The following is a 27,530-nucleotide window of genomic DNA, read 5'->3' as shown; positions in this document are numbered from 1 at the left end:
ATGCAAAAATCTTAAACAAAATATTAGCAAAATGATTACAAGAAGTTATCACTAGGATAATACATCATGACCTAGTAGGATTTATCCCAGGAATGCAGGGTTAGTTCAATATTAGAAAACTGTTAGTATACTCAATTATATCAATAAGAAACCCATCAGAAATCATGATTATATCAATAGATGCTGAAAAAGCTTTCGACAATGTACAGCATCCATTCCTACTAAAGACACTTCTTAGGGAGTGTAGAAATAAATGGATTTTTCCTCAGAATAATAAGCAGTATCTATCTGAAACCATCAACATGCATTATATGCAATGGGGATAGGCTAGAGACATTCCCAATAATATCAGAGGTGAAACAAGGATGTCCATCATCACCATTACTATTCAATATTGTATTAGAAATGTTAACTTCAGCAATATGAGAAGAAAAAGAAATTGAAGAAATTAGAATTGGAAAGGAAGAGACAAAACTCTCACTCTTTGTAGTTGACATGATGGTATACCTAGAGAATCCCCCCCAAAAAAATATCTAAAAAACTACTAGAAATAATTCCCAACTTTAGCAAAGTCACAGGATATAAAATAAACTGTCATAAAGCCTCAACATTTCTATGTATGACTAGCAAGATACAGCAGAAAGACCTAGAAAGAGAAATCTCATTTGAAGTAATATCAGGCAATATAGAATACCTGGTATTCTACCTGCCAAGGCAGACTCAAAAACTTTTTGAAAACAATTAACCCTTCTCACACAAATAAAATCAGATTTAAATAACTGGACAATCATCAACCGCTCATGGATAGGTCAAGCTAACATAATGAAAATGACAGTTCTATCAAAACTAAACTACCTGTTTAGTGCCCTACCAATCAAAATTCCAAATGGTTCATTTAATGAGTTAGGAAAAAGTTGCAAGTAAATTCATGTGGAGAAATAAAAAGTCAAGAATTCCCAGGGATTCAATGGAAACAAAGTGCAAAATAAGAGGCTCAGCCTTACCAGATCTAAAATTATATTATAAAGCATCAGTCATCAAAACTGTTTGGTATTGGCTAAAAAACAGAGTGGTGGACCAATGGAATATACTAGGTGCAGTAGCAGGAAATGATTATAGTAATCTGCTGTTTGATAAACCCAAAGAGTCCAGCTATTAGGATAAAAACTCTCTTTGATAAATCTATTGGGAAAATTGGAAGTTAGTACAGAAGAAACTTATTTTAGAGCAACACTTCACACCCTATACCAAGATAAGATCAAAATGGAAACAGGATTTAGACAAAAAATCATATCATAAGTAAACTAGAAGATCAAGGAGTAGTTTACCTGTCAGATCTATGGAAAGGGAAGCAGTTTATGACCAAGGAAGAGATGGAAAATATCATTAAAAACAAACTAGATAATTTTGATTACATTAAATTAAAAAGCTTTTGCACAGACAAAACTACTGTCACCAAGATCATAAGAAATGTAGTAAATTGGGAAACAAATTTTTTTACAACTAGAATTTCTGACATAGAGAACCGAGTCAAATTTTCAAACAAAACAAGCCATTCCTCAATTGACAAATGGTCCAAGGATATGCAAAGGTAATTTACAGCTGAGAAAATCAAAGCAATGCAAAGTCATATGAAAATTACTCTAAATCATTACTTAGTAGAGAAATACAAATTAAAACATCTCTGAGATACCACTTCACACCTCTCAGACTGGCCAACATGACCAGAAAGGATAATGATCAATGTTGGAAGGGATGGGGGAAATCTGGGACACTAATGCATTGTTGGTGGAGCTGTGAACTCATCCAACCTTTCTTGAGAGCAATTTGGAATTACACCCAAATGGCAACAAAAATGTGCATACCCTTTGATCCAGCAATGCCACTACTGGGTCTATACCCTGGAGAGATTATGCAAAAGGGTAAAAACATCACTTATACAAAAATATTCATAGCAGCCCTGTTTGTGGTGACAAAGAAAACTGGAAATTAAGTGAATTTCCTTCAATTGGGGAATGGCTTAATAAACTGTGGTATATGTATGTCATGGAACACTATTGTTCTATTAGAAACCAGTAGGGATGGGAATTCAAGGAAGCCTGGAAGGATTTGCATGGACTGATGCTGATCAAGATGAGCAGAACTAGAAGAACATTGTACACCTTAACAGCAACATGGGAGTAATGATCAACCTTGATGGACTTGCTCATTCCATCAGTGCAACAATCAGGGACAATTCTGGGTTATCTGTAATGGAGAATACCATCTGTATCCTGAGAAAGAATTGTTGACTTTGAACAAAGACCAAAGACTATTGCCTTCAATTTAGAAAAAAAACCCCATTATCTCCTTATTATGTAATTTTGCTATAGTTCATACTTAATTTTTCTTGCTTATATGATTTCTGTCTCATATTTAATGTGTACTATGGAAACAATGTAAAGACCAACAGAATGCCTTTTGTGGAGGTGGGGGAGGGAAGCAAGAATGGGGGGAATTGTAAAACTCAAATAAAATCTTTCTTAAAAATGTGTTATTTCATATATTTGTGTGTGTGTGTGTGTGTGTGTGTGTGTGTGTGTGTGTTTGTGATGAGCCATTGGCTGTTTTTAGGGATTACTAATTTTCTGAAGACAGATTTTATGTCTTATTCACCTTTGTTTACCTGCCACATGTATAAAGTCATCCCATTGACTAATATCTCTTGCACATAGTAGCCATTCCTAATTTTTTTTATTAAGTCAATAAATACTAACTTGTATGAAAAATTAGAGACAGGGATAAACATAATCTAAAACCTATGGTACATATCTACATTGACAATAAGGCCCCATTGGCCTTTTGGTCCTACTCACTATTCACTTGTTTCTGAACTTGTACCTTTTGTCATGCCTATCTCATTTGACATCTCAGGGAACATCTAGCTAGGCACACCTACATTTGTCTAGCTGCAGATTTTATTGTATAATATACAAACCATAGATCTATTCCTTTATGCATAAAGGATACATGACTCACTTTGCTGCCATGTTCTGGGTCATCCATTAGCCTGGTTCAGGGGAATGAGACAGCATATATTCCTTCTCCCAGGTGATCCTCTCTATATAAAATATAGACAATAAAACCTGATGGTTCAAATGTTCTAGGAGTTCCTATGTTGACAGAGATTAAGGGAGTTATCTGTTTTAGTCTATGCTGAGCAGACCACCATCTCCTATGACTATACCCGCCATGTTGGGAAAACAGTCATCGATAAAATTTCTTTGGAGTTAAGGCTGGATTCATGATGCCCATTCATCATTTTATTTATCTCTATTTCCTTTTTCATTCTGTGAATGAAATGGATAGGTCTTATAGTGGTTTTACAATCACTATAAACAGATGCATGGCTCCAAACTGTCCCTAGAGTTGTGACCATTGTTATTATTCAAGGCATCGAGTTTGTTCTATTTTTCAATTTACTAATTTTGTTTTATTAATTATCATGTGTCAATTGACAAATGAACTGAGAACCTCAGAAACTCAGAGTTCGTAGGAGCTAAGACCATCTGGCTCATTTAGCATAATGCTACCACATTGATTGATCTTCATTAATATACCTGAGAAGAGATATTCCAACCTTTTCTGACAATCCTCTAGGATTAAAAAATCCCCTTCATAACTGCAGGCAACTCAATCTACTTTGCATCAATTCTCATTGTTAGGAAATCTCTCTTTATATTGAGCCTCAATTTGAACCACTCCATTAATATTGCGACTTCTCACTTCTGACATCAAACAGAACAAGTATAAATCCTATTCATGTGCTCATATTTCTAATATTGGAAGGTAATAATATTGTTGCATTAAATCTTTTCTTCACCAGAATAAACTTCTGCAATTCCTTTTATCAGTCACCCCAAGATATAACCTCCTAGGATCATTGCTTTGGAAGGAAAGAGTCCTTAGAAGTCTTTTATTTTACATATGAAGAACTCTGTTCAAGACAATTTCAATGACTTGCCCAAGATGATGACACAGTTCATCAGCAGACTTGAAATTTCAAATCTGATCCCTTTTCCATTGAACTATACTGACTCAATCATTTTTCCCCATTTGAGTTTCTTCCTTTCCAATGGATTCCTTCCATTAAATACCTAGTTATTATTAAACTTGAAGGACAAGATTTTTCAGTTGGTGCAAAAATTCCACCAGTCCTCTAGTTTCATAAATTCCTGCCCTTTAAGTGTTCAAAGTATTGCCTTGATGATGCCTCTCCCTATCTCAAGAAGTGACAGTGGTTCCTTATTGCCTCTATGGTAAAACAAATATACTTCTTTAGGGTATTTGCAGCCCTTATGGTCAGGTTCCTTGTATCCTTCAAGGCTAATCGTACTTTTATCATCTATACCTCTTCATGTTCTAGCATGTAAATAGCACTGTCTACCACCTCTCGTTCTTTGCATTGGTTTTCCCTCATGTGTCCTCATTTCCAACTTTTAGAATTTCTGTTTCCCTTCAACATTTAGTTCAATCGCTGCCTCCTATAAGAGATCCTTCCTAAAGACCAATTTCTTACCCCTCCTTCAAATCATTGTATATGTTTCATGTGCCATATGAAGGTAGAGATGCTTAATAAGTCAAGAAAACCTGAGATGAAATTCAGCCCCAAACACAAACAGCTGTATGACCCTGAGCAAATCATTTAACTCTGTGTGCCTCAGTTCCTTCTCTGTAAAATAAGATGGAGAAGGAAATGGTCATTATCTTTGCCCGGAAAACCCCAAGAATGAGAGGCAAAGGTGGAGATGAGCCCATGAAAGAAACACAAGAACATGAGCTCCATTGTAGCCATGGCTTTTGCCATGGGTTTTCCTCCAATATCAGTTTCAAGGTTTCTGTAGCAGCCAGGAGGGAGAGTAAACAAAACACTGAGTTGAGAGTCAGGAAGATCTGAGTTTGAATCCTGCTTCAGATATATGTTATCTGTGTAATTCTGGTCAAGGCATTCATTTCTCTGTGCCTCAGTTTATTCAGAAGTAAATTGAAAGGCTTGATATCTTTCAAACTCTCTTCTAGCCCAAAATCTATGATCTTATAAAAGAAGGCAATGTACACAAAGATGATTTGCTGGGTAAGAGATGATGGTGGGGATACTCTAGTTAGTGAGGAATTTTGAAAATGATTTGACTAAATTAAAAAAGAAAGAAAATTTGGTGATCAAGAATTCATTCTCTGTTGAATTCACCAAGTATATATGAATTGTTTACTGTGTTCTAAGTGTTGAAAATAGATAGGGACTGAACCTGGTTGAGAAAATCCATCTACTAATATAGACAGGCATCTTCTTTTCCACTTATAGTCCTAAAGCATTGCCTAGCGAAACTGTCAGGGTGGAACTTGGACCCAAATCTCTCTGAAGTGAAGGTCAGCTCTTTATCTATGAGGATACATTGCCTCACTTCAGAAATAAGGGCTAAACAGATCCTATCCTCAGGGAACTTCAAGTTCAGGGCAGGTGGGTATAATTATAAATGGGGAGACAGGAACAGCCTCTTGAGTAAAACAGCACTTGAGTTGACCCTTGCAGGAGGCAAGGAACAGTTGCACATTCTGTGTAGAAGATACTTTATGCAGAAACAAATGAGTCTTTCTAGGGGAAAAAAAAGATTATTCAAAAAAGGAACATGTAAATCATTTAAAATATATTTTATCCTGTGAAGAAAGCTCACATTTCTGTTGTGCCTGAAGATTTCTACGTTTATGGGAAAAGTACTTACTACTCATGTTCTTCAAATCTAAGAAGTGGGTGGTATGATTATTTATTTCTAATATACAGATGAGGAAATTAAGACTAGGGAAGTTTAAAGTCACTTCATCACAAGGCTAGGAACTACCAGAGCTAGATTTTTTTTTAATCTATACCTTATGCCTAGAACCTTTTCCTTTAAACCTGGTCTCCTCTCAGTTTCCCATTCAGTAGCCACCATTGATTTCCAGTTGTCAAAAGACTTTCTGAAAAAGTCTCATTTTTTTTTAATACATCTTTGCCTCTTATTTACTTAGACCTCCCTCCCCCCACTCCTTTCAAAACTGTGTGTCTTATTCCACATTAATAGTCAGTGGAATGTACTAATGAAAAGAAGGCCAAATTAGACTTGACTTTTTTCTTTATGTTCAGAGAAGAGCTTACTTAAGAAGCTTTCCTATGTGTGGCCTAGACAATTTAAATTGATCCAGACTTCTTTAAAAACACCACATCAGGGACTTCAGTGATTGTTTAGATGTATAGTCCTAATAGCAACCCACTCATTCGGTTCTCTAAGACAGAAGTGTCAGATATGTTGGGCCAAATCAGGTTAAATGCAACTGGGTAATGTGTAATTAAATAATTAAAAGTAAAGTAAATAATTAAGCAATAGAATATAGATAGTGATAGTATTTGTGTGATTTTTAAAATTATTATGAAGTGTTGCATATAAGCATGGATGGTTTAGTGATCTCTAAGTTCTATTTGAGTTGACGCTACTGGTCTAGGCAATGACCCTGATTTGATAGGTAAGGAAATGGATCCCAGAAGGATAAACAGACTTACCTAAAGTCACATCACAGTAAATAGCCAAGGTGAGGTTTGAACACAAGACCTTGGAGTCTTGTGTCACTGTTAGTCTTTCTTTGGTGTGTGGATTGGCCTAGATGGTCATTGAACTCCCTTCTAACTCTCTGATTCTAAGATTCTGGTTTTGTTTGTTTACTGGTGGAGGTACCCATATCCCTATTCTCTGAGGCAAATTCTACTTTCTACAAATGAAAATTCTAACTTCCTTATCATCACAGGATTATAGGACTGAACACAATCTTGATGTTATTTAGTGCAACTCCCTTATGAGGAAACTGAGTCTTAGAGAGATTAAGTCTCTTGTCCAAGGTCACGCAGGTTAAAAGTGTCAGAATGGGGATTTGATCAATTGTCTTGGGTCTCCCAAAGCATTTTACTCTTTCTCATATACCATATTATCTTAATACATGGGGCCATTTTATTTGATCTTAATATAGACAGCAAGGCCAAAAATGGCTTGATTTAAAAAACAGAATCAGAGTGGGGGGAGAAGCATGTGGATAGTCAGAGCTACAGACCTGGAATTGTATTCCCTCTGACCCTCAAATTGGAGACATTACCTCACCAGGCTCAAGTGATCTGAGGCAAGATGTCTAACACCAAGCCTATGAGTGATGCCATCAGACTTGACAATTGCTGGCTCCTATAGATCCATAGCATGGGCAGTGGGGAAATTAATTTGGCGAACTGTCTTATTAGCCAATGGAGAGCCTGAAGTCTGACTTGTTTGATGGACAGAACAGGGCTAGAGAAGGCTTCACTCCACAGTTGGGCTTTTGAGCAGCCGAGCTGATGATTACGTTTCCTGGAGGGAGATTTCCTTCAAGTGCTTTTCCAGAGCTGGCTATCTCTATCTGAGGAGCGGCAACTCTTAGTTTTTGCATGCAAGTTTTAAGTATATCTGCTCAATCAGCAAAACTGGATGAGTTCTGAATGCTACTTAAGAACATTTGAACTTTTCTGTTTTCTTATAACACAATCTTTCTTATAGGTATTAAATGGGAACCAGATGAGAATGGAGTCATTGCTTTTGACTGCAGAAACCGAAAATGGTAGGCAATACAGTCAACTCCTGAAATTTATTGAAGGAAAGCAAAGCAAGAACTTCTTAGGAGTAATTTTTTTTAAATTTTGACTTTCAATCTAGGTATATCCAAGCTGCCACTTCTCCAAAAGATGTTGTTATCTTAGTGGATGTGAGTGGCAGTATGAAAGGGCTACGCTTGACCATTGCCAAACAAACAGTATCTTCGATTTTGGACACCCTTGGAGACGATGACTTCTTCAACATCATTGCTGTGAGTCATCTGCTTTACTTTAGCTTTTTGTTTTGCTTTTTTTCCTTAATGTCTTTTTATATTGTTTAGTGAACTTTGATGGTTTCATTATAAATGTGGAATCTTGAAACAAGGATTGTTGGACTGCAGCTTCATTGCTAGATGGGACCACCTTCTCATGGTTATTTTGTAGAGCTGGGGTTAACAAGCTTTAACTCAAGGCTCGCTTCTTATATGAGTTGTCTCCTACTTTCCCCAGTTTCTAGCCTTTTGGAAAGTATTTGCAACTTTTTTACTATTGCTATTACCATTCCTACTAACCCCACTTTCTACAAAGGTTAGAGGCTGTTTTATTGTTGTCTTTATATCAACAGTCTAAAGCCTGAAACATAATAAAGATTTAATTAATTAATATTTGGTAAAAAAAATGAGTGAGTGAATGAATAAATGGATTAATGAATGAAATGTAACATTCCAGGACTAGTAGAGCATGATACCACCCCTACCAGTGACTGCTGTTATTATTTTGTGATTTATTTGTTCAGTTGTTTCGGTCATGTCCATCTCTTCTTGACCCTTTTGGAGTTTTCTTGACAAAGAGTGGTTTTCTATTGCCTTCTCCAGCTCATTTTACAGATGAGGAAACTGAGGCAAGCAGGATTAAGTGATGGGACCACACAACTGGTATATATTTGAGGCTAGTATTGAACTCAGGAGGATGAGTGTACCTGCCTACAGGCCTGGCATTCTCATCTACTTCACCATCCTATGAGAGACCATTACTTCTAGTAGAATATGAGATTTTTGGTTGACTTCTAGATTCTAGAATCTGATGATGAGACAGAATTTTATGGCTATGTATTGAGTTTACTATTACAAGTCAGCATGGTGGCCCTGAGCTTGAAATCAAGAGTTTCTGACTCAACTCTAGCCTCAGATACTGGTTAGCGAGGTGACATGGGACAGATTACTTAAACTTTGATGCCTCAGTTTCCTATTTGTAAAATGAGGATAATTATAGCATCTTCTTCCCAGTTTTCTTGTGAGAATCAAATGAAATAATTTTAAAGAACTTAGCATGTACTAAGCACTGGAACATACCAAGTATTATAGAAATAGTAGCTATTATTATTACTCATCATGTGATGATCCTTTTAACTTCTATTATTTTCCAGCCATAGCTTTCATCCCATTGCTTTCCTTATATAGTTGAGGTTGTATCCCCCACATTATCTATCTAGAAATTCAAGTTACAAACCTTAAAATTCCATGATTTTGGATGTCTTTCCATTTTCATAGCAGAGAGTGAGTAAGCTGCCCATAGTCCCACTGAGAGTAACAGACTTGCCCTTCAAACACAAATCTTCTATTCCTAATCTGACATTTGTTTGTTTTTTTTAAATTTTTTATTGCACTGAAACCTTTTTCATTTTTAACTAAACCACAATGATTTCTCCAGTTTTCCAGAAGGCATCATGGATGAAAAAACAATAGAGTAAGGTGGTTTTAAAAAAACAACTCTTTAGGCTTCATGTCGTGAATCTTTTCCTAATGATGAACACTCTGCCCAACTGGGAGGTCATGACTTCTTCCTCTACAGAATTCTTCCAGCAGAGACTGGGACTTTCCTTACTGGATTAGAGAAGGGAAATCTTATTCATGTATGGTTGGGACTAACTGACCCTTAAGGTCCCTTCCAAATCTTTCATTCTGTGACTCTTCCAAAGACAATGAAGGATTCTCTTTAAGCTACTGGGGGGGGGGGGGTTCCTCAGAAGTAATGTCAACTTTCTTTTCTTCATCTCTCTTTGTTCCCGCTTTATTTTCCTCCATCTCTCTTTCCATCATTTCTTCCCTCTTCCCTCCCCCTTCCTTCCTCCCCTCCTTCCCTCCTCCCCTCCCCCCTCACTTCCTCCCTTCTTCCCCCCTTTCTCTCTCCCTCTTTCCCCTCCCTCCATCCCTCCCTCCTTTCCTTCCTCCCTCCTTCCTTCCATGCTTCCTCCCTCCTTCCTTCCCTCCTTCCTTCCCTCCTTCTTTCCTTCCTTCCTTCCCAGAGCATCATCCCATGTAACAACAGCAGCAGTGGTTAAGTTGAAAATATGTTCACCAAAGCAAGACAGCATTAAAAAACTAGTTTGCTATACTCTGCACATCTCCCTAGTCCCTAGTCTCCCACCTCTGAAAAAGAAGAAAAGGGAAATAGCTGGACTTTCCTGTCCATAACCAGCATCTTTCAACTTTAAAGGACTGGAAAGTAGGGAGGAAAACCCTTGGAGAAAACAGCAGCAGTGGCCCATGCTGTCAAATTGTTTTTCATGAGGAACCATTTCTTTCTTTGTTGGTGATCTTCCAACGAGTTAGAACTTTGTATCTGCATACAAGGAAAGTTATTACAACCTGATCATCTCAACTGGAATATGCAAAAGCTGTCTGCTTGGTTCCTCTGTACCCTAAACATTTGTTCTACTTTCTAAAGATAAGAGGTCATTAAATTGAGAATATCTTTCTTATTAATCTTCAATTAATTACTGAAATATCAGAGACTCAAATGAAGGAAAACCTAATTACATTGTAAAGTCTTTATTGGGTGAGATTTATTGACCCACTATCAAAACCAATCTAATTCAAATAATCCAAGTTCATTAAGATGTACAAATATGTAAAGCACAATTATTAAGCTACTTAAATTTCCACATGCGGCTCATGCCTAATGATAGACTTGTCTGCTATCATAGGAAAAGCATGGGGAAAAAATTAAATGATTTTGTTCACTCCCATAAAGAAATATGTAAGGAACAGTAGGATGGGCATTAAAAAGTTGCCCACCTAGAACCTAAGATGAAATCCCCAGTGTGGGCCTTGGATGAGATCCCTGGTCTGCCATTAACTCATGACCTTGGGCATGTCATTTAACCATTCCAGACCCCATTTCTTAAGAAGCAATGTGGAATATTTGATAGATCTTGGACTTAGTGTTTGGAAGTCTGGGGTTTAGATAAGGCATTGACCTTTCCCAGGTTTGTGAACTAGGGCTCCAGGAGGATGCTGTGAGATTCAAATGAGATCATATCCATGTGATGTCTGACAGACCTTCCAGTATTCCAGAAGTGACAGATGTTATCATCCACCACCAGAAGCCATGCCCAAGGGTCCTACCAGCTCACTAGTCTTTGTCCTATGATCACAGGGGGCATTGTTTGACTTGCTAACCTACTCCCTGGGGCTGGTCAATTAAGGGTCAGGGTGGGTTAAGAGAGACATGGGTATGGAATTGTGTCAGACTGGGGAATTTTGTAGAAAATGCAGATTGGCAACCCACTTATGCCTAAAATGTCTTAGAAGGTAGAACGTTGAGAAGTCAAGCTTCTATCAAGTTCAAGGTCAAGCAATATCAAAGAATTGGAACATCTTTTTTTCTTTTGGATTTTATTTTATTTTATTACATTTCCATTTCCATTTTCATGCAGAAGTAGTTTTCAACACTGATCCATTTGCAATTTTATGAATTCCACATTTTTCTACAACCTTCCCTTCCTTTTCCCCTTTCCATGGTAGTGAACAATCTGCTAAAAGTTGTATATGCACAATTGTGTTTTACAAATTTCCATATTCAACATGTTGTGAAAGAGAAATTAGAGCTATGGGGAAAAACATGAGAAAGAAAGAAAAAACCTAGAGAAAAATTTAAAACTGAATGTAGTATATTTTGCTCTGCATTCGGATTCCAGTATTTTTTGTTTTTGTTTTTGTTATTTTTCTGGATATGATGTCATTTTCCAAGTCAGTCTCTCAGGATTGTCTTTGATCACTGAAATGCTGAAAGAAGATGTGTCCATCATAATGGATTGTCTCACAGTATTGCTGTTAATGTGAACAGTGTTCTGATTCTGCTTACTTCACTCAGAATCAGTTTATGTAAGTCTTTCCAGGCTTTTCTAAAGTCTGACCATGCATGAGTTCTTACAGAACAAGGGTACTCCACCACATTCATTTACCATAACTTGTTTAGCCATTCCCCAATTGATGGGTATCACCTCAATTTCTAATTCTTTGCCACTATGAAAAGAGCTGCTAGAAATATTTTTTGTACCTGTGGGATTTTTATCCTTTTTTTCTGATCTCTTTGGGATATAGACCTAGCAGTGCTATTGTTGGATCAAAGAGTATGCACATAGCAGGTTCCAAATTGCACTCCAGAATGATTGCATCAGTTCATCACTCCACCAACAATGCATCAGTGTCTCAATTTTTCCATATCCTCTCCAACATTGATCATTTTCTTTTTTTAATCAGTTCAGGCAGTCTGATCAGTGTGATGTGACCCCATATCTTCCCAACTTTAAGAATAACTCTTTCATACATCACATTGTGTCACATCATGTCATATTACATAGCATGGCATAGTAGAACTAGAATAATGACACACTATAATATAGCTTAATGTAATATTCTATAAGAATATGCTACATGCATGCTTTACTACATAATATGCTTTAATAACATATGACAGAACAATTATGTACAATATGTATTCATGTATTTATGTATATATAAAATTATATTTATTGTGCATGTCTATGCCTAGACCCTTGGAAATATTAGACACTAACATCAAGGAAAATCTAATTATATTAAGAATCCTTTTTTGAGAAAAAATAACAATTAAAGTAAATCATACTAATAGTTATCTATGCCACATTTTTAAATAATATTTTATTTCAGTATTTATAATAACAGTTTGAACTATTCACTGGAGAATTTGTTGGGGTGGGGTTTGGTATGTGTATTAATTTTCCTATTTTACGATGTGGTCAAGACTGGGAGTGAGATAGACTTAAGTGGAAATTATATTAATGAAGAACTTTCCCAAAGCCCTGAAAGGGGAGTGTCCCATTTGGCAAAAATTGTGAGTGGTTTTCATGGACTCTTAAATCCCTAGATGCTTTTTACCTTTTTTTCCTTTTGTTGACTCTATTCACACCTGTCCAGGATCCCCCCCATCTCCACCCCACTCCTACCCAAATGAATTAACATCTGAATGTCCTTAGAACAAGATTTGCCCTCATGACAGTGTGGGCTCCTGTTAAAAGTTGGTCTGGGGCCTGTGCCAGTAGAATGAAACCCTCTTTAGCCAATGTAATTAAATCAATCTTTGTCATATAAGTCTTCCATCTATGATCCAGAGAGAATGGAAGGGAACAGTCTTCCAGTTCTCTCAATCTTTCCTTGATGAAAATATTAGTGAAGAACAGACCTCTTTAGATATGAAAAGGTTCAGTGCAAAGGGGTACACAGTTAATCAGCTTTATTATTATTATTATTATCATTATTATTTTGTAGCTATTCTGCTGCTATCAACCAGGTACTGGATTACTTATTGGGGGACACAAAAAAAGGGACCATAGTCTGTGCCATCAAGAATCTTACGTACATTGCGGGGGAGACAATGTGAATATAACTAGGGAAATTCAAGATATATTCAAAGGTAAATGGGAGGTGATTTCATAAGGAAGACACTGACTCCTGTAAAGAATGGAAGGTGAGGGGGCGGCTAGGTGATGCAGTGGATAGAGCACTGGCCTTGGAGTCAGGAGTACCTGAGTTCAAATCTGGCCTCAGATGCTTAATAATTTCCTAGCTGTGTGGCCTTGGGCAAGCCACTTAACCCCATTGCCTTGCAAAAACTATAAAAAAAAAGAATGGAAGGTGAATCAAAAGATGTCTCATAGAAGGTGATATTCCGATTGAGTTTTGAAGGATACCAAAGGGAAAAAAAAAAGCAGAGGGAAGGTGAGAATTCCAAACAACAGACCTAGACCTGAGTACAGAAGACCTGGTTTCAAATACCATTCCTGCCAATTACTGTTAGTATGACCTTGAACAAGTCCCTTATCTTTTCTCAGTCTTACTTTCCTCATCTGTAAAATTAGAGGATTGGACTCTTTGGAGTTCAGATGTTTAATTCAATGGCTTATGGCTTTCAATTTGCCCCACCAACAAGTTAGAAGATCTTGACTTGGGAAGTAATGATCATTCTTTTCATGTGTATAAATCAAATTCCGACATTTGCATTGCTATAGTTAAAAAAAAGACTATAATGTTGGAGATTTAATTGGAGATGAAATTTTTGGAGATGAAATTAAATAAACATACCAACCCCCCCCAACAAATTCTCCAGTGAATAGTTCAAACTGTTACTATAAATACTGAAACAATCAAGCATTATTATTTACAAATAGTATGTTATAGATAACTATTAGTGTGATTTACTTTTATTGTTAATTTTTTCTCAAAAAAGAATTTACAATATAATTACATTTTTCTTCATGGGAGTTTCTTGTACTTCTAAGGTGACATAGACATGCACAATCATTTAAATTTCACATATCTTTGTTTAAGGCTTTCTGTTAAATCTGATTTGTATATTTTGCTAAGTTCATTCTTCAATGCATCTACACATGATGCGGGAAAACTTCCAATTCAAGGCTTTCCAGAGCATAAACATAAAAAGATAATGTTAAAAATCGTTTTAGCTTTCATGGGCAGGTTATTGCAAAATCTATCTAAAATTGATGGGCTAGATGATTGAATTACAAAAGAATAGTTGAAATAGGAGACTGATTTTGTGCAGTCTCAGTTAAAATTTAAGGTCAGATCATTGGTGCATGAACAGCAATGTCTGAGGCAGCAACAAGAGAAAGGCCTATTCCAACTACTTTGAAGTGTAACTCCAAGCTATACATTAAATTAATAATATTTTCATAAATAACCACAGTGCTAATTCTGGCCAGGGTGGAAATTTGAAAAAAAAAGTGACTTGACAGAAGCCTAAGCTGTACACTAAACACATTAAAAAATTAAAATGAAAAGAATAACTTGGTTGATAATTGTTAAATCAATTGCAATGTCTCAAACTAGTATTTTCACAAATATGAATAGAGAAGAAACACCATTTGTGCATTTGACCCTGAACTTTTAGATACTCTACTTTTACTACACAGACATAGTTTCACAGCCACGTTCTCCATTTGTCATCTATGATGGATTCACTTCTTGAAATAATAGACTTGGGTTCTAAAATGGGGAGGTGACCCTGCCCTTTTGGATGAGTTGGTTCAGCATGTCTAATTGTGTCCAGTTGTGTTTCAGATTAGAGAATGGGTGTTTTTAATGTGGAAGATCATGGAGGTGCCTTTGATATGGGTGGAAAAGTTTGGATTGTCTTGATTCGTTACTTAATTGGTATGCCACATTTTCCTTCTGGGAAGCTACTTAATAAAATGAGAGCTAATAAAATTATAAAACTGTTTAACTGAATCCAAGCAACCCTGCCCAAAAATCTTGAAACACATTAGGGGAGTTAATGTTTTTGATCTATTGTGTCTTTTGGGGTCACCTCATGTCCTCTCACACTTGCTATTAAATTGTATTTTTTCTCTTAGACTGTTTTTCATCCTCATAAAGCTTCTGCCATCACCCTTTTCTGCCATCACCTTTTTTTTTTTATTTCCAGAACTTCCCATCAATTTCTTATTCTTTGACATGCAAAGTTTAGGTTACCATTCTCCTTTCTTATCTTCCTAATTTTCCCAGAGTAGAACACGTCTATCTCAAGCTTCTTTTTGCTACGCTCTATTAGTAGTTGCAGTAGTATTATACTTGATGGAGTTTGGTTTGAAGCAAGTTATTATCTTATAGTCCTGTTCTTTTCTATTTAATGTTCTTCCCACTATGGTGCTAGGAGATCAAATAATTGCTTTTTGTAATTGAATAAAATTGTTGGCATGTAAGTTCATTTTACTGTAGACTTACCATAAACATTTTGGGGAGATCTTGGGATTTTTTGTTTTTGGTTATGTTATCTCCAGTACTTCACTTTATGAGTTTCTGGTATATAGTAGGTCCTTAAGAGATGCTTTGTGATTAAACAATCTCCATTAGTACACAGGATGGCAAGGGTGATATGTCTGCTAAATTGCTTTTTTTTTAAAAAAAATCTTTTCATTTGATCCATCTTAGAAATTACAAGTATTTTACATGTCAATATCTCTTACAAATGTTATTCTTAAATTTTATGGACCATGATCATCTTGGCAAAAATGAATGGTGCTTATGGTGGTGATAAATCCCATTATTCTCATTCTTCTCAACTGATTCAGTGGATTTAAATTAGGAATGGTCTTGGTAGTATTCTATTATTATTCATTGTTAAAATTATCCTAATGATTATTTGATATTATTTTAACATATTTTATATTCATCATTTCTTTTGAATCTGATAATAACTTTGACTTATAGGGGCTCCAGGCATTATTTTACTGAGATGTGGAATTTGAGGAATATTAAGTGAGCTGTCCAGTGTTACAGAACTCAGTTTTGCTGTAGGTGGAGTTTGAACATGCTTCTTGCTGACAAGGGTCTGTGACTCCTGTCTTCTGTCCACTGTGTTCCCTGCAAGGCTATGTTTTGTTTTGTGGATTAACCTCCTTATCTTCTTGCTAATTTCTTAGTGGTTATTTGGGCTCAAGAACAATGGTATTGGAGGACATTGAATTAGGGAAAGTTTCTTATTCTAATTCACTAGATAGCAGCATCCAAAGGAATGCTTGAGAGGTTAGGTCTTAGAGCTGAATCTAATGAGATGAAATTGCATAGGAATAAATGGAAAATATTATACTTGGGAATAAAAAAATAAACTTCATGAGTTAGAGATGCATGCTTTGTCTTCATTAGATCTGAGGTTTTTATTGAATTTCAAAGTTGATATGAGTCAACTCTGATGTGGTAAACAAAACAATAGTGTAATGAGTTCTTGGGCTGAAATGAGAAATTAAGGTTCAATTATACAGAGAGTATCCAGAAGGAAAAAAACAGTTGGATGGTGCCAAAGACTATGGTCAGGTCAGTGAGGATAAGGCCAAGGATTTGGCAATTAAGAGGTCATTCTTCACTTTGGAGAGAGTAGTTCCAATTGAATTATTAGTCGATAAGCCAGATTTCCAAGAGATTTAGCAGCAAAAGAAGTGGAAACCTGGAATATAGGCAGCTTCCTCAAGGAATTGTGTCCCTAAGAGCAAGAGAGATATAGCATGGTATTTCCATGACATGGTCATATTATGTGAGGATGTTTTAAAGTTCAAAGAAACCAGGACCTGTTTGTGGACAGTAAGAATAAACTGAAAGTAAAATGTTTGGATCCATTTGTCAATATTGAATTTAATATTTTGGACAAATACTTGTAATTATAATGAATTATATTTATATTTTTCTTTAATATTTTCTGATTTGGGGATTACAATTTATCTCTTTTGTTGAAGAAACTGAGATAGTTTGTGATTAAATGTCCTCTAAATGTTTGAAGTATCTGTTTCTGGTACTTTTTTATATTATAACACATTAACAGCAGAATAAAGAATCTTTATGATTTTTATAGGAATCTGTTTCTTATTTTGCAATTTTAAGACTGGGATATTTGTGGGTATTTATCTACTTGCTTAAATTTCATGAAATTGATAAAGAACTATGTAAATTAGTGTATTATTTAAGAAAAAATCTTTTCAATTCATTTTTATTTGGTCCTTTTTAGAACTGATTTTGATAATTTGATTTTCCTTTGTCTTCTCAGTAGAGTTTATGCATCTTTTGGACTAGCTATTTGTCATGGCTATTAAGTTTGTTATCTGTGAGTTCTAGAATGTGCTGATGGTGCATCATTTAGCAAATGATACATCATTTCCGCTCTCTTTTGGTTAGTATAGTTTGATCATCTTTCACCCCTGAAAGATTTTTTATGTTAAAGCATATGAATGTATTGTCTCCACTTTTCTCCATTTATTCACAAGTTATTTAGAAATTAGTGTTTTCAATTTTATGAATTGTATTTTCATTTTTGAAGATAAATTTCTTGTTCTTCCCTATTATATATGAAATACTCAAATGGAGATCAGAGATCCATTTCAGCATTTGTGGGTGTGTATAAGTGTGTGATCACCTGATCACACTATCAGTTGATTTTGAACTTTCCATTGAATGAAAGTTTTTTTGTTATTTATTCTTTTGCCTGATGTATATTGTGTTAATCAGGTGTGACTGTGTCACTTAATTATTATTTTTCCTCTCCACTTCTTTTTAATTTAAATCATTTTTTTCTTTAAAAAATGTAGCTAGGGGCGGCTAGGTGGCATTGGGGCAGCTAGGTGGTGCAATGGATAGAGCACGGACCCTAGAGTGGGGAGTACCTGAGTTCAAATCCAGCCTCAGACACTTAGTAATTACCTAACTCTGTGGCCTTGGGCAAGCCACTTAACCCCATTTGCCTTGCAATCAAAAAAACAAAGGTAGCTACTGTGTTTTATTTGTTATAATTTCTATAACTGTTACTCTTCTTTACCTGTGCCCAGAAACCTTGAGAGAAATCTAGATCACACCTCTTTCATTTTGATGTTACTTTGTAATTTTATGTCACATCCCAATAGAATCATTCATGGTAGTTGCTTGGAATTTATTTTTGTTGAATTTTCATTTAATTTCCCAGATCCTAGGCAGGCTTGACTTGCCTTCTATTTCTTCCCTCTTGTTTTTCTCTTCTCTTCCTTTTGCCACATAATCTCTTTCTTCTTCCATTTCGATGATCTAAAGAATTGTTAAAATAGCTCCACATTTGTTCTACTCTTGTTTCTTGTCTAGAGTTTATGCTTAAACACTTTAGTCAATCATAATTTTAAAATTCACAAGGACACACACTCCTAAAACCCCTTCAGGATTTACCTGGTGAAGTTTTTCTTCTCATTTCATTCAGCTATCAAAACATTTATAAAGACAATTCAACCTAATAAACATTGATTGAATAGCTCCTTTGCACAAGGAAAAACTTAATTTCTTTTCTGTAGAAATTCTTATAATAATTATATGTTGTCAAACACTATTTTTGTCTTATGGTTCATGCTTAGTTAAAGTGAAATCCAATTTTCCTTGATTTTTCATTATATTCTACTCTAATTTTGAGTGAAAAATTTGATACCATTGAAATTGTTGCTCTTATAAAATCATTTGTTTTACCACTGTAGCCCTAAGAATTGATATTAATTTGTCTGGAAAAACTGAATCTCTTCTGATATCTCATGGATTCCAGTCAATTTCCAATCTGTCCTTTAATTTCCATAATCCTGAGATCCATGAAATGTGGTGGTCTTTGCACTTTTATGCTTCTGTGAAAAGCTGACTATTCTTTTACTTTCTCTCCAAGTCATGGACTCTAACTCTAATAGCATTATTTTTGAATGATTCCAATCTTTGTTCAAGTGAATTTGTCTTTTTATCTGATTTTTGCTCTCCTATTTTGTTTTCCCCTAGAATGATTCTGTTCCTCAATGAATACATATTTTTTATTTCTATTTTTCAACTAATAGTCCATTCTTTTGTGAATTATTGTCTTTATTATTTTTTTACTGGTAACAAATCTTTTTCTGTCTTCCCTATTACTACTAGTTCTCTATTTTTCTTATTGCTTATTGCTTAATTTGTTTTGTATTTTGGCATAGTTCAAGGATAATTTCTTTGTTAAAAAAACTTTGTGGAATATTTTCAGTTTAATGATAAGATTTTTCCACTATGTTTACTATTTCTTCCTCAATTGTATGTTGAGAAAGCTTTTAAACATTTTAAAGACTTTGATTCTCAAATTCTCTTCCTTTCTCCTTCCTCAAAGCCCTCTTACTGAGAAAGCAAACAATTTAGTATAGGTTACACTTGTGTAGTCATGCAAAACATTTTCATAATAGTCATGTAGAAAATATGAACTCAGCAACAACACCAGCAATAGTACACTCGAGAAAAATAAAGTAAAAACGTTTGTTTCAATCTGTATGTATTCAGAAAACATTAATTTTTATCTCTGGGGATATTTAGCATTTTTCGTTATAAGTCCTTCAGAATTGTCTTGAATCATTGTATTGCTGAGAATAGCTAAGTCATTCACAGTTGATCATCTTACAATATTGTTGTTACTTTGTTAAAAACACATTTCACTTTATCATTTCACAGAAATCTTTCCACGTATTTCTGAGAGCATCCTCTCATCATTTCTTACAATCATTTCATCATAATCGTATAGCACAATTGTTCATTCTTTCCTCAATTGTGAGAGAACCATCCTCTCAATATCTAATTCTTTGCCACCAGAAAAGAGCTGCTATAAATATTTTTATACCTATAGGCCATTTTCCTTTTCTGTTTTCATATTTTTTGAGATACAGACCTAGTAGTGATATTGCTCAGTCAAAGAGTATGAATGGTTTTATAGCCCTGTGCATAGCTTCTAATTAATTGTTCTTATAGAACAGTTGAATCAATTCACAATTCCCTCAACAATGCATTAATGTCTCATTTTCCCTATATCCCCTCCAACATTTGTCATTTTCCAGATTCATTTCTGAGATGATTGATATTACTATATGGTTTTCCCTTGGTATGTCCTCAAATTCTTTGAATTCCTGATATTTTTTGTCATACAAGAACTTTGTCCTTCTTTGAAAATTCTTTCTACTCTTTTATCAGAATTTAATTTCTTTTCATAGTTTTGGCTATTTATTCCTTTACCCCACTTTTGAAGGAGCAAAGACTGACTTTGAGTTATATTGGAGACCTGACTTTTATCTCTTAAGGAAGATCTTGTGTTCTTAATTTTTCAAGAAGAAAGATCTGACATCTGATTTTTCCTCTGGTTAAAAACACTGTTATAGGACATCTTTTGCCAGATGAAGATTATTATCAAACATCCAACAGGGTATTTACAAATGCCTTAATAAATGGTCTTATAACTGGACCCAATCTGCTTTTCTAGATGTAATGTTGAGTGAAATGAATATAGAAAGAAATGGAATCCTTCTTATGCCTGTGGTTATTGGTATATTTTGAAGTGGATAGTCACTGGATTTTTTTCAAAAACTCTTATAACCTATTAACTATTTAAAGTTAATATGTAAGAACAGAATTTGAAAAAAAATACTTTTTATTTACTCTAACTTTTTTAGCCTGGCAATCTTGGCATTTGTCATTTCTAGTTTGTTGATGATGTGATTATCATGATGAAGCTAACAATGCCTTGTCACCATTTTGTTGAAGGAAAAAAATTGAACAACCCTGGAAGTGACATGGTACTCTTCCAATGAGAAGAGAAAAGGAGGTAGAATATGAGTCTCAGGATATGGGCATTGCCATTTCACAAGACCTTACTATATGCAACAAACTGAATACAGCACTTTATTAAATACCTACTATGTGCTAGGGATTGTGTTGGGGATGGAGATATTAAGATAATCACCAAGCTACCCTGTCTTCAGAAAGCTTATGTTTTGACTTAGATAGATATAACACATGCATGGAGAAAGTAAAAACAGAAATTTCAAGAGGGAAAACATTCCAAAAGTCAAGGAAAATTAGGAAAGACCTCATTTATAAGGTGATTACCTTTTTTAAGTTGGCTGGGAATTCTAAGAGTTGGAGTGAGGTAAGAAGGGAACGTATTATATGCACAGGGGCCAGGATGCCCAAGTCTTAGAGACAGACAATGGAGAGGCAGATGGGAGCCATGTATTTGAGAGCTTGAAATGTTAATATTTTTCTGGCTGGCAGTTTTAGAATGTCTTTGCAAGCACGGTGACCAGAGTCCATTATTCCCTCATTTCAAATCCCCCTCTAGCTGCTTCCCCCAACACCACCCCGACCGTCTCTTCCTGGACTTGAATGTCAGTTTTACTCGAATGAAGCACTGGGAATTGGAACTGGCCTTATCTGTGCTCTGGATCTGTAATTCTATCCAGACCCTTACCTGGCAGGTTTGCTGTCAACTAGGTTCATGAAAGCTCCATGCATTTAGAGTTGTCCCTGTTGGGTGATTAGTTTAATGTGTGAATTCTGAACTCACCTACACCTTAGCACATCAGTAACTCTCCTCCACTTCTTCCTTCCAAGGAAAAAAAGAAGACAAGGACTATTACTTATTCAAAGCAAAGAGAAAGATCACACAGTTTAAATGAATTGAGTCTTGTGACTGCACTTTTATTATTTCATCTCCTGTGTGTGTGTGCATGAATATTTGACACTAAATTGTCAAATTAGGCTGTTTCTTTCAAGTCCTTGAAAAAAGTTCCCTCTGTGTTTTTTCTTCCCTTTTCAGTATAATGAAGAATTCCACTATGTCGAGCCATGCTTGAATGGGACCTTAGTCCAGGCAGACAGGACCAACAAAGAGGTAAGGAGAGGCAGAGAAGCCAAGGGAATTAGACGGTGTGGTGATGCATGTTGCTTGATTACAAAAACCTTAGTGAAGAAATTTAATCACAGTTCATTCAAATTAAAAAATGAAAAATAACTTTACAGCCTATTCAAAGAGTATTTGCTGCCGATGATGGTGAATAAGGAATTAAATTGCTTGGTTCAAATCATTTCCTGGAAAGATTGTCATTGAAATGAAGGTGAGGACTCATTTTTCTTGCAGATTACATTGCCCACCTGAGCAGGGTATTTTAACTTGAATATCCTTAAATGTATGTGGCTTTTATCCTTTTATTGGAAAATAAGTTGGAATTATTCTTTCTTCTAGGAAAGGTTTCCTTGCTAGGAAGGCCTTTCTTTCTTTTAGGACATGTATTTTCTAGCAAAAATAACTGAATACCAATTTCTGTAAAAGGAATTTAATTTTCCCAATGACTTTTCATTCTCCAAAATCCCTCCTCTCTTGGATGTTTTAAGAGGCTGAACTGAAAATCTGAAGTGAGAAAAGGATAAAGAAATCATCCAAACCTCTGGATTTCGATGGTCATTGTTAAGAAGGTATGGTGGTTTCATAAAAAGAGCCTTCTTGGGGTGTTCAAAGACCTCAGTTCAAATCCATTTTGTTATTCTGACCAACTGGGCAAGTCAACAACTTCCCAGTCTCAGTTTCCCCATCTGTGTAAATGACTTCATTAGTTTAGATGACCCTGTTCTCTGTTCCAGATGAATTATCTCTGAGTCTTTTCCCTTTTACTGCCAAACTTGTAAAGACCTCCACACAAGTTTGTTCTTTTGAATCTCACTGCAACTGCTTGAAGTACAGCTGGCAGAATGATGTGAGGTAGCTCTACACTTATGGATCCTGTTGAAGTGGTGGAGGCCCACAGCTAATAAAACTCTCCTGGGTTTAAAAACTCACAGAGAAGCAGGCTATCATATAATTAACATTATTGGAATATAGTACACCTCAGAGGTACCATACGTTTATATCAGAAGCTACTCAGAGCACATGAATGGACTTTCTCAGTGGTTGTTGGATGGCCCACTCTTCATCAGCAGACACTCAAACTATGAAGGGAAAAACACTATTCTCCTTACTTTTCCCTGGCAGAGTTCTAAAAAGATTATGGATATAGCAGCCGGTCCCAGGTTCTATATAGATCTGAGGCTATGAACTGATATATTTTCAAAAATTATGAAAAGAAGAAAACTTCATATCTTTGTTGTGAGCCTCAATTTCACCTTAGGAAAAACACTGACAAATGAACATTCTTCACAGGACTCAAATGATTCATTTTAATGACCCTGGGATTTCTTGAAATGCAGTTAGTTAACTGACTGAGACTGAGAAACTTCCAGACATTGATATTCTTTTAATGAAATCTCATCCAGATGTTCTTGCCATGCTTCAAATCCCTGGTTCAAACCATGGTTCCCATTTCTATCCCACTTCATTTTCTTCATTCAATTTTAGATGCAATGGCAGCATAAGTAGGAAGATCACATTGGCAAAGCCATCTTGATCCACTGGGAGATTTCTGTCTCTCAAAACCCATTCCTTTCATGGTATCATGATCAGAGAATACTGTAGCATTAATCCAGGATTCTATATGAGGGAAATCACAGAATGGATATCCTTTTCACAGCTAAAAGGAGCAATAAGTCAAAAACAGAAATATCCGGGGGGGGGGGGGACTTTTAAATTCTCTTTTAAATTTTTATATGACTCCAACAGGGGATCAAGCTCATACATGAGTCTACTCCACTGCATTGATACAGTCATAATTATTTCCATTATAAAGATAAAGAAACTGAGGTTCTGACAGTGGCATCTATGAACCTAGATCTTTCTATGTTCTTCACTTGACTAATAGCACCACACTACTCTCTGCTATTATGGAGTAGCATCATTGTACCCCTGGGGAGTTGTAATCACAACTATTGTGACATTTTTCTAACCTGCTACTTTTAATCCACAATCTCTAGAAGAAAACCAAGTAAACTTAGAAGTTGGAGCTTCTTAAGGTCATAGAGCTTGATAAAGTGAGATCCTGCAGGCTATGATAGGACAAAAAATATTTTCAGTCATCTTTTTTGTTTTGGTTGGAAATTCTATTATTGCTTCCACACTATTATAATAATTAGGGAAAAGGATTTAATTTAATTCAAGTGAGTAGAGGAGGAACAGATTCAGGGAAATGAAAATTCAAATGAGTTTTAAGGCGAAACCACACAGAAACCCTAATACTGGAGTAATTCTGGGAAGGAGTAAACTATTCTGAGAAGTTGCTTGGCTCGATTCATTTTCTAGATTAAGACAAGAAAAATGATAACCTACAATAGGATTTCTCTGGGGATTTTCATTTTAGCTGGCTAAAGCATAACTCTGGCTTTGTTTCCTCATTAAGGACATTGTGGTATCCTCCAAAACTCTCAGATAGGTGTCCATTGATGCAATTAAAAAAAAAGGAGGGGCAGCTAGGTTGTGCAGTGGATAGAGCACCAGCCCTGGAGTCAGGAGTTCAAATCCAGCCTCAGACACTTAATAATTACCTAGCTGTGTGGCCTTGGGCAAGCCACTTAACCCCATTGTCTAGCAAAAAAAAAAAAAAAAAAAAGGAAGATGATTCTTGATGTGTCCAACCTACTTCTTGAAGCAGTATCGATCATTGGGACATTGGACTCTTTCAAATGGGAGCTTAAAACTTGGAAGAAATTAAGTGGGATTTCACTTTGAAAATGGCTTCTGAAAGATTTGTAGGTTAATAATAAGAGAATATCATGAAATGGATAGAGTTGACCCTCCAGGGCTGAAGAACTTAGCTTCATCTCTTATTTGGGTTGGCTCCATGACTTAGGGTAAAATCTTTAATTCTTGTATACCCCTTACAAATAATTAGTCAAACAGCTGTCGATCTACCCTGAAAGGAATCTTCCATATGTGTCTATCTGTGTGTAGACATGCATATGTATATATATATATATATGTATATATACATATATATATATATACTCTCATATGAACATATACAGATATGGTTTATATTATACATAATTCTAGAGAAAATAAACTTCCTCTCTACATATATGTTTGCATATGTTTATATGTATGTATGTGTATTCTTATTGTATATCCTAGGTATTGGGAATCTGCTGAAGACTTCCACATGGATAAATGACATCATAAAACTTGGGCTTTATGAAAATGACTTTAAAAGTAGTAAAACAAATAGTTTAAAAGTAGTAAAACAAAAAAGATGGATTAGAGAAGGGAAGTAAAAGAACATCAGAGATCACAAGGGAGGTTATTATCATAATCAATTAACAGGGATAGATTAAGAGATAACTTTGTCCCAGGCCCTGTGCTTAGTGCAGGTATACCAAGACAAAGGGGGAGCTATCTGTGCCCTCAAAGGGCTATTGTCCTGAGGAGGCAGAGAAACACAAAGCAGAGCCAGTACTAAGGCCTTCAGATGAGAAATGATTCATTTCAGGGAGGGAGGAGCAGCCTGTGCACCCCCATCTTCTAATAATTGACATAGCTCCACACTAAACCAAACTCATATTTGGGTGATGCTATTCATTGCAGGGAATGGATTATTATGGTTGCATTGAAGAGTGTGAGGAGAGACGCAAGTGTAAGAAGACTAGATAGATACAAGTTGGTCAAAATTGTAAAGACTTTTAAATGTCCAACAAGACTATAGAGCTGATCTTATGTAACAGGCAAGTTATTGGAGTTTGTAGAGCAGCAGGACCTACACTGAAAATCAGTTTGGCATCTGCCTTAAAGATGAATCATTCTAAAATATTTGTGATGGAAAATACCAACGAATCCAGACAAGAAACTGTGGAATTGAAATTCTGACCAAAGCTTATTATCTCCAGTTTTTTAAAGTTGTCTTACGTATTATATTTTTTCCTCTCTAATTTTTTTTTTCTGATTTGATTTGATTCTTCTTTACATTATATGAGATTATTTTCTATCAGGAGAGGGGATGGAAGGAGGAAGGGAGAAAATGTAAAACTCAAAATCTTGCAAAAAATAGATTTTTGAAAATTATCATTGCATGTAATTGGAAAAATAAACAAAATATTTTTAAAATATCAATTGTAATGGGGTAAATACAAAGAAGCCAAGTAGAGGAGTACTGTAATAGTCCAGGTATGAGGTGTTAAAGGACTGAAGCAGAATGGGGGCTCTGGGAGTGGGGTAGGAAGGCTTCATGTGAAAACTTGTGGGAGATAACAAGAAAATTTGGCAATTCAGCGTGCAGGAGATTGGGGAATCAGGATATGGTGAAAACAGGACTTCATCCTGAGTGAGTAGAGGGATGGTGGAGCTATCAATAGTAATAGGGAATTTGGGAGGGAGGGGGGGATCTTGAGAGAAAGTTAACATTTTGTTTTGTTTTATAAAGAAATGTTAAGTTTGAGATGCCTTTGGTATATATATCTCCTTAAATATTCAGTAGGCAGTTGTTAATGTGGGAATGGAGCTCAAGATAAAGGAAAAAACCTAGTATTCATCCGGTAATGAACAAAGGCAGAGAAATGCCCTCCCCCCAAACCCAGGTACATGAGATGATTCTGACATGAAAGGCAGAAAAGTGACAAGCAGAGTGATTAAAGTGATTGGGGATTGAGGAGATGCTATTAACTGTGGTAATTAGAATATCATTGATAACTCTGGAGAAATCAATTCCGGTTGAGTAATGAGGTAAGGACCCAGATCCAGGGTGTTAAAAAGAGTGAGACGGAAGTGGCCCAAGTATAGATGGGAGCTTTTTCAGTGACTTTGGCTGAGCAAGGGAGAGGAGTTATAGGATGATAGCACATGGGCATGGTATGTAATGAGTATGGGGAGAATTTGTTATCAGCAGAGTAGAAAGTGGTATACTGGGAGACAATGAAGATGATAGGAAGGCAGTGCATTAAGGTCAATGTGCAGGAGAAGAAGGGGTCAATGGTACAGGAGAAGCTTTGACCTAGGGAAGGAGAAAGGGCACCTCAATACTGGAGTGAAAGTGGAGCTGATGGGGATTGATGCAGGTTGTGATATATGAAGAAGAGGGAGTATAGCATCAATTCAATAATCCGTGGAGTGACAGTCTCTACTGAGATAGCAGAGAAGGGATTGCTGATGGGGACATGAAGAGCGAAAAGAGAGCTTGGAGTAGCCCCTTGTGGAGAATAGTATAGAGAACTAAGTAAGGGAGAATTACATAGAGAATGGTAGAGAGAATTTGAAATAGGATATTAGAAATGAGGAAAAGAAGGACCATGTTTGCATTACCTCAACTCTACATAACTGAATACTTTAGCTCCTCATCTTATCTGAACTACATCATCAAAAAAAGAAAACACTAGACACAGAAATA

The 27,530-nt window shown here is 35.8% G+C and overlaps 1 protein-coding gene across 1 annotated transcript in view; it reads left to right on the top strand.

Annotated features, from left to right (window-relative positions):
• The window catches only part of CACNA2D3 (calcium voltage-gated channel auxiliary subunit alpha2delta 3), an 804,577-nt gene that overhangs the window by 244,771 nt on the left and 532,276 nt on the right, over nt 1–27,530 (top strand). Inside the window, exons 6-8 of the mRNA XM_074199069.1 lie at nt 7,590–7,650; nt 7,746–7,896; nt 22,052–22,126. Coding sequence (XP_074055170.1) covers nt 7,590–7,650; nt 7,746–7,896; nt 22,052–22,126 — 287 coding nt within the window. The remainder of the gene's footprint in view (nt 1–7,589; nt 7,651–7,745; nt 7,897–22,051; nt 22,127–27,530) is intronic.

The sequence above is a fragment of the Macrotis lagotis genome, chromosome 8 (assembly GCF_037893015.1).
Source record: "Macrotis lagotis isolate mMagLag1 chromosome 8, bilby.v1.9.chrom.fasta, whole genome shotgun sequence".
Classification (NCBI taxonomy): Eukaryota; Metazoa; Chordata; class Mammalia; order Peramelemorphia; family Peramelidae; genus Macrotis; species Macrotis lagotis.
Note: the sequence above shows the minus strand (reverse complement) of the source record. Positions and strands in the feature narration are given on the sequence as shown.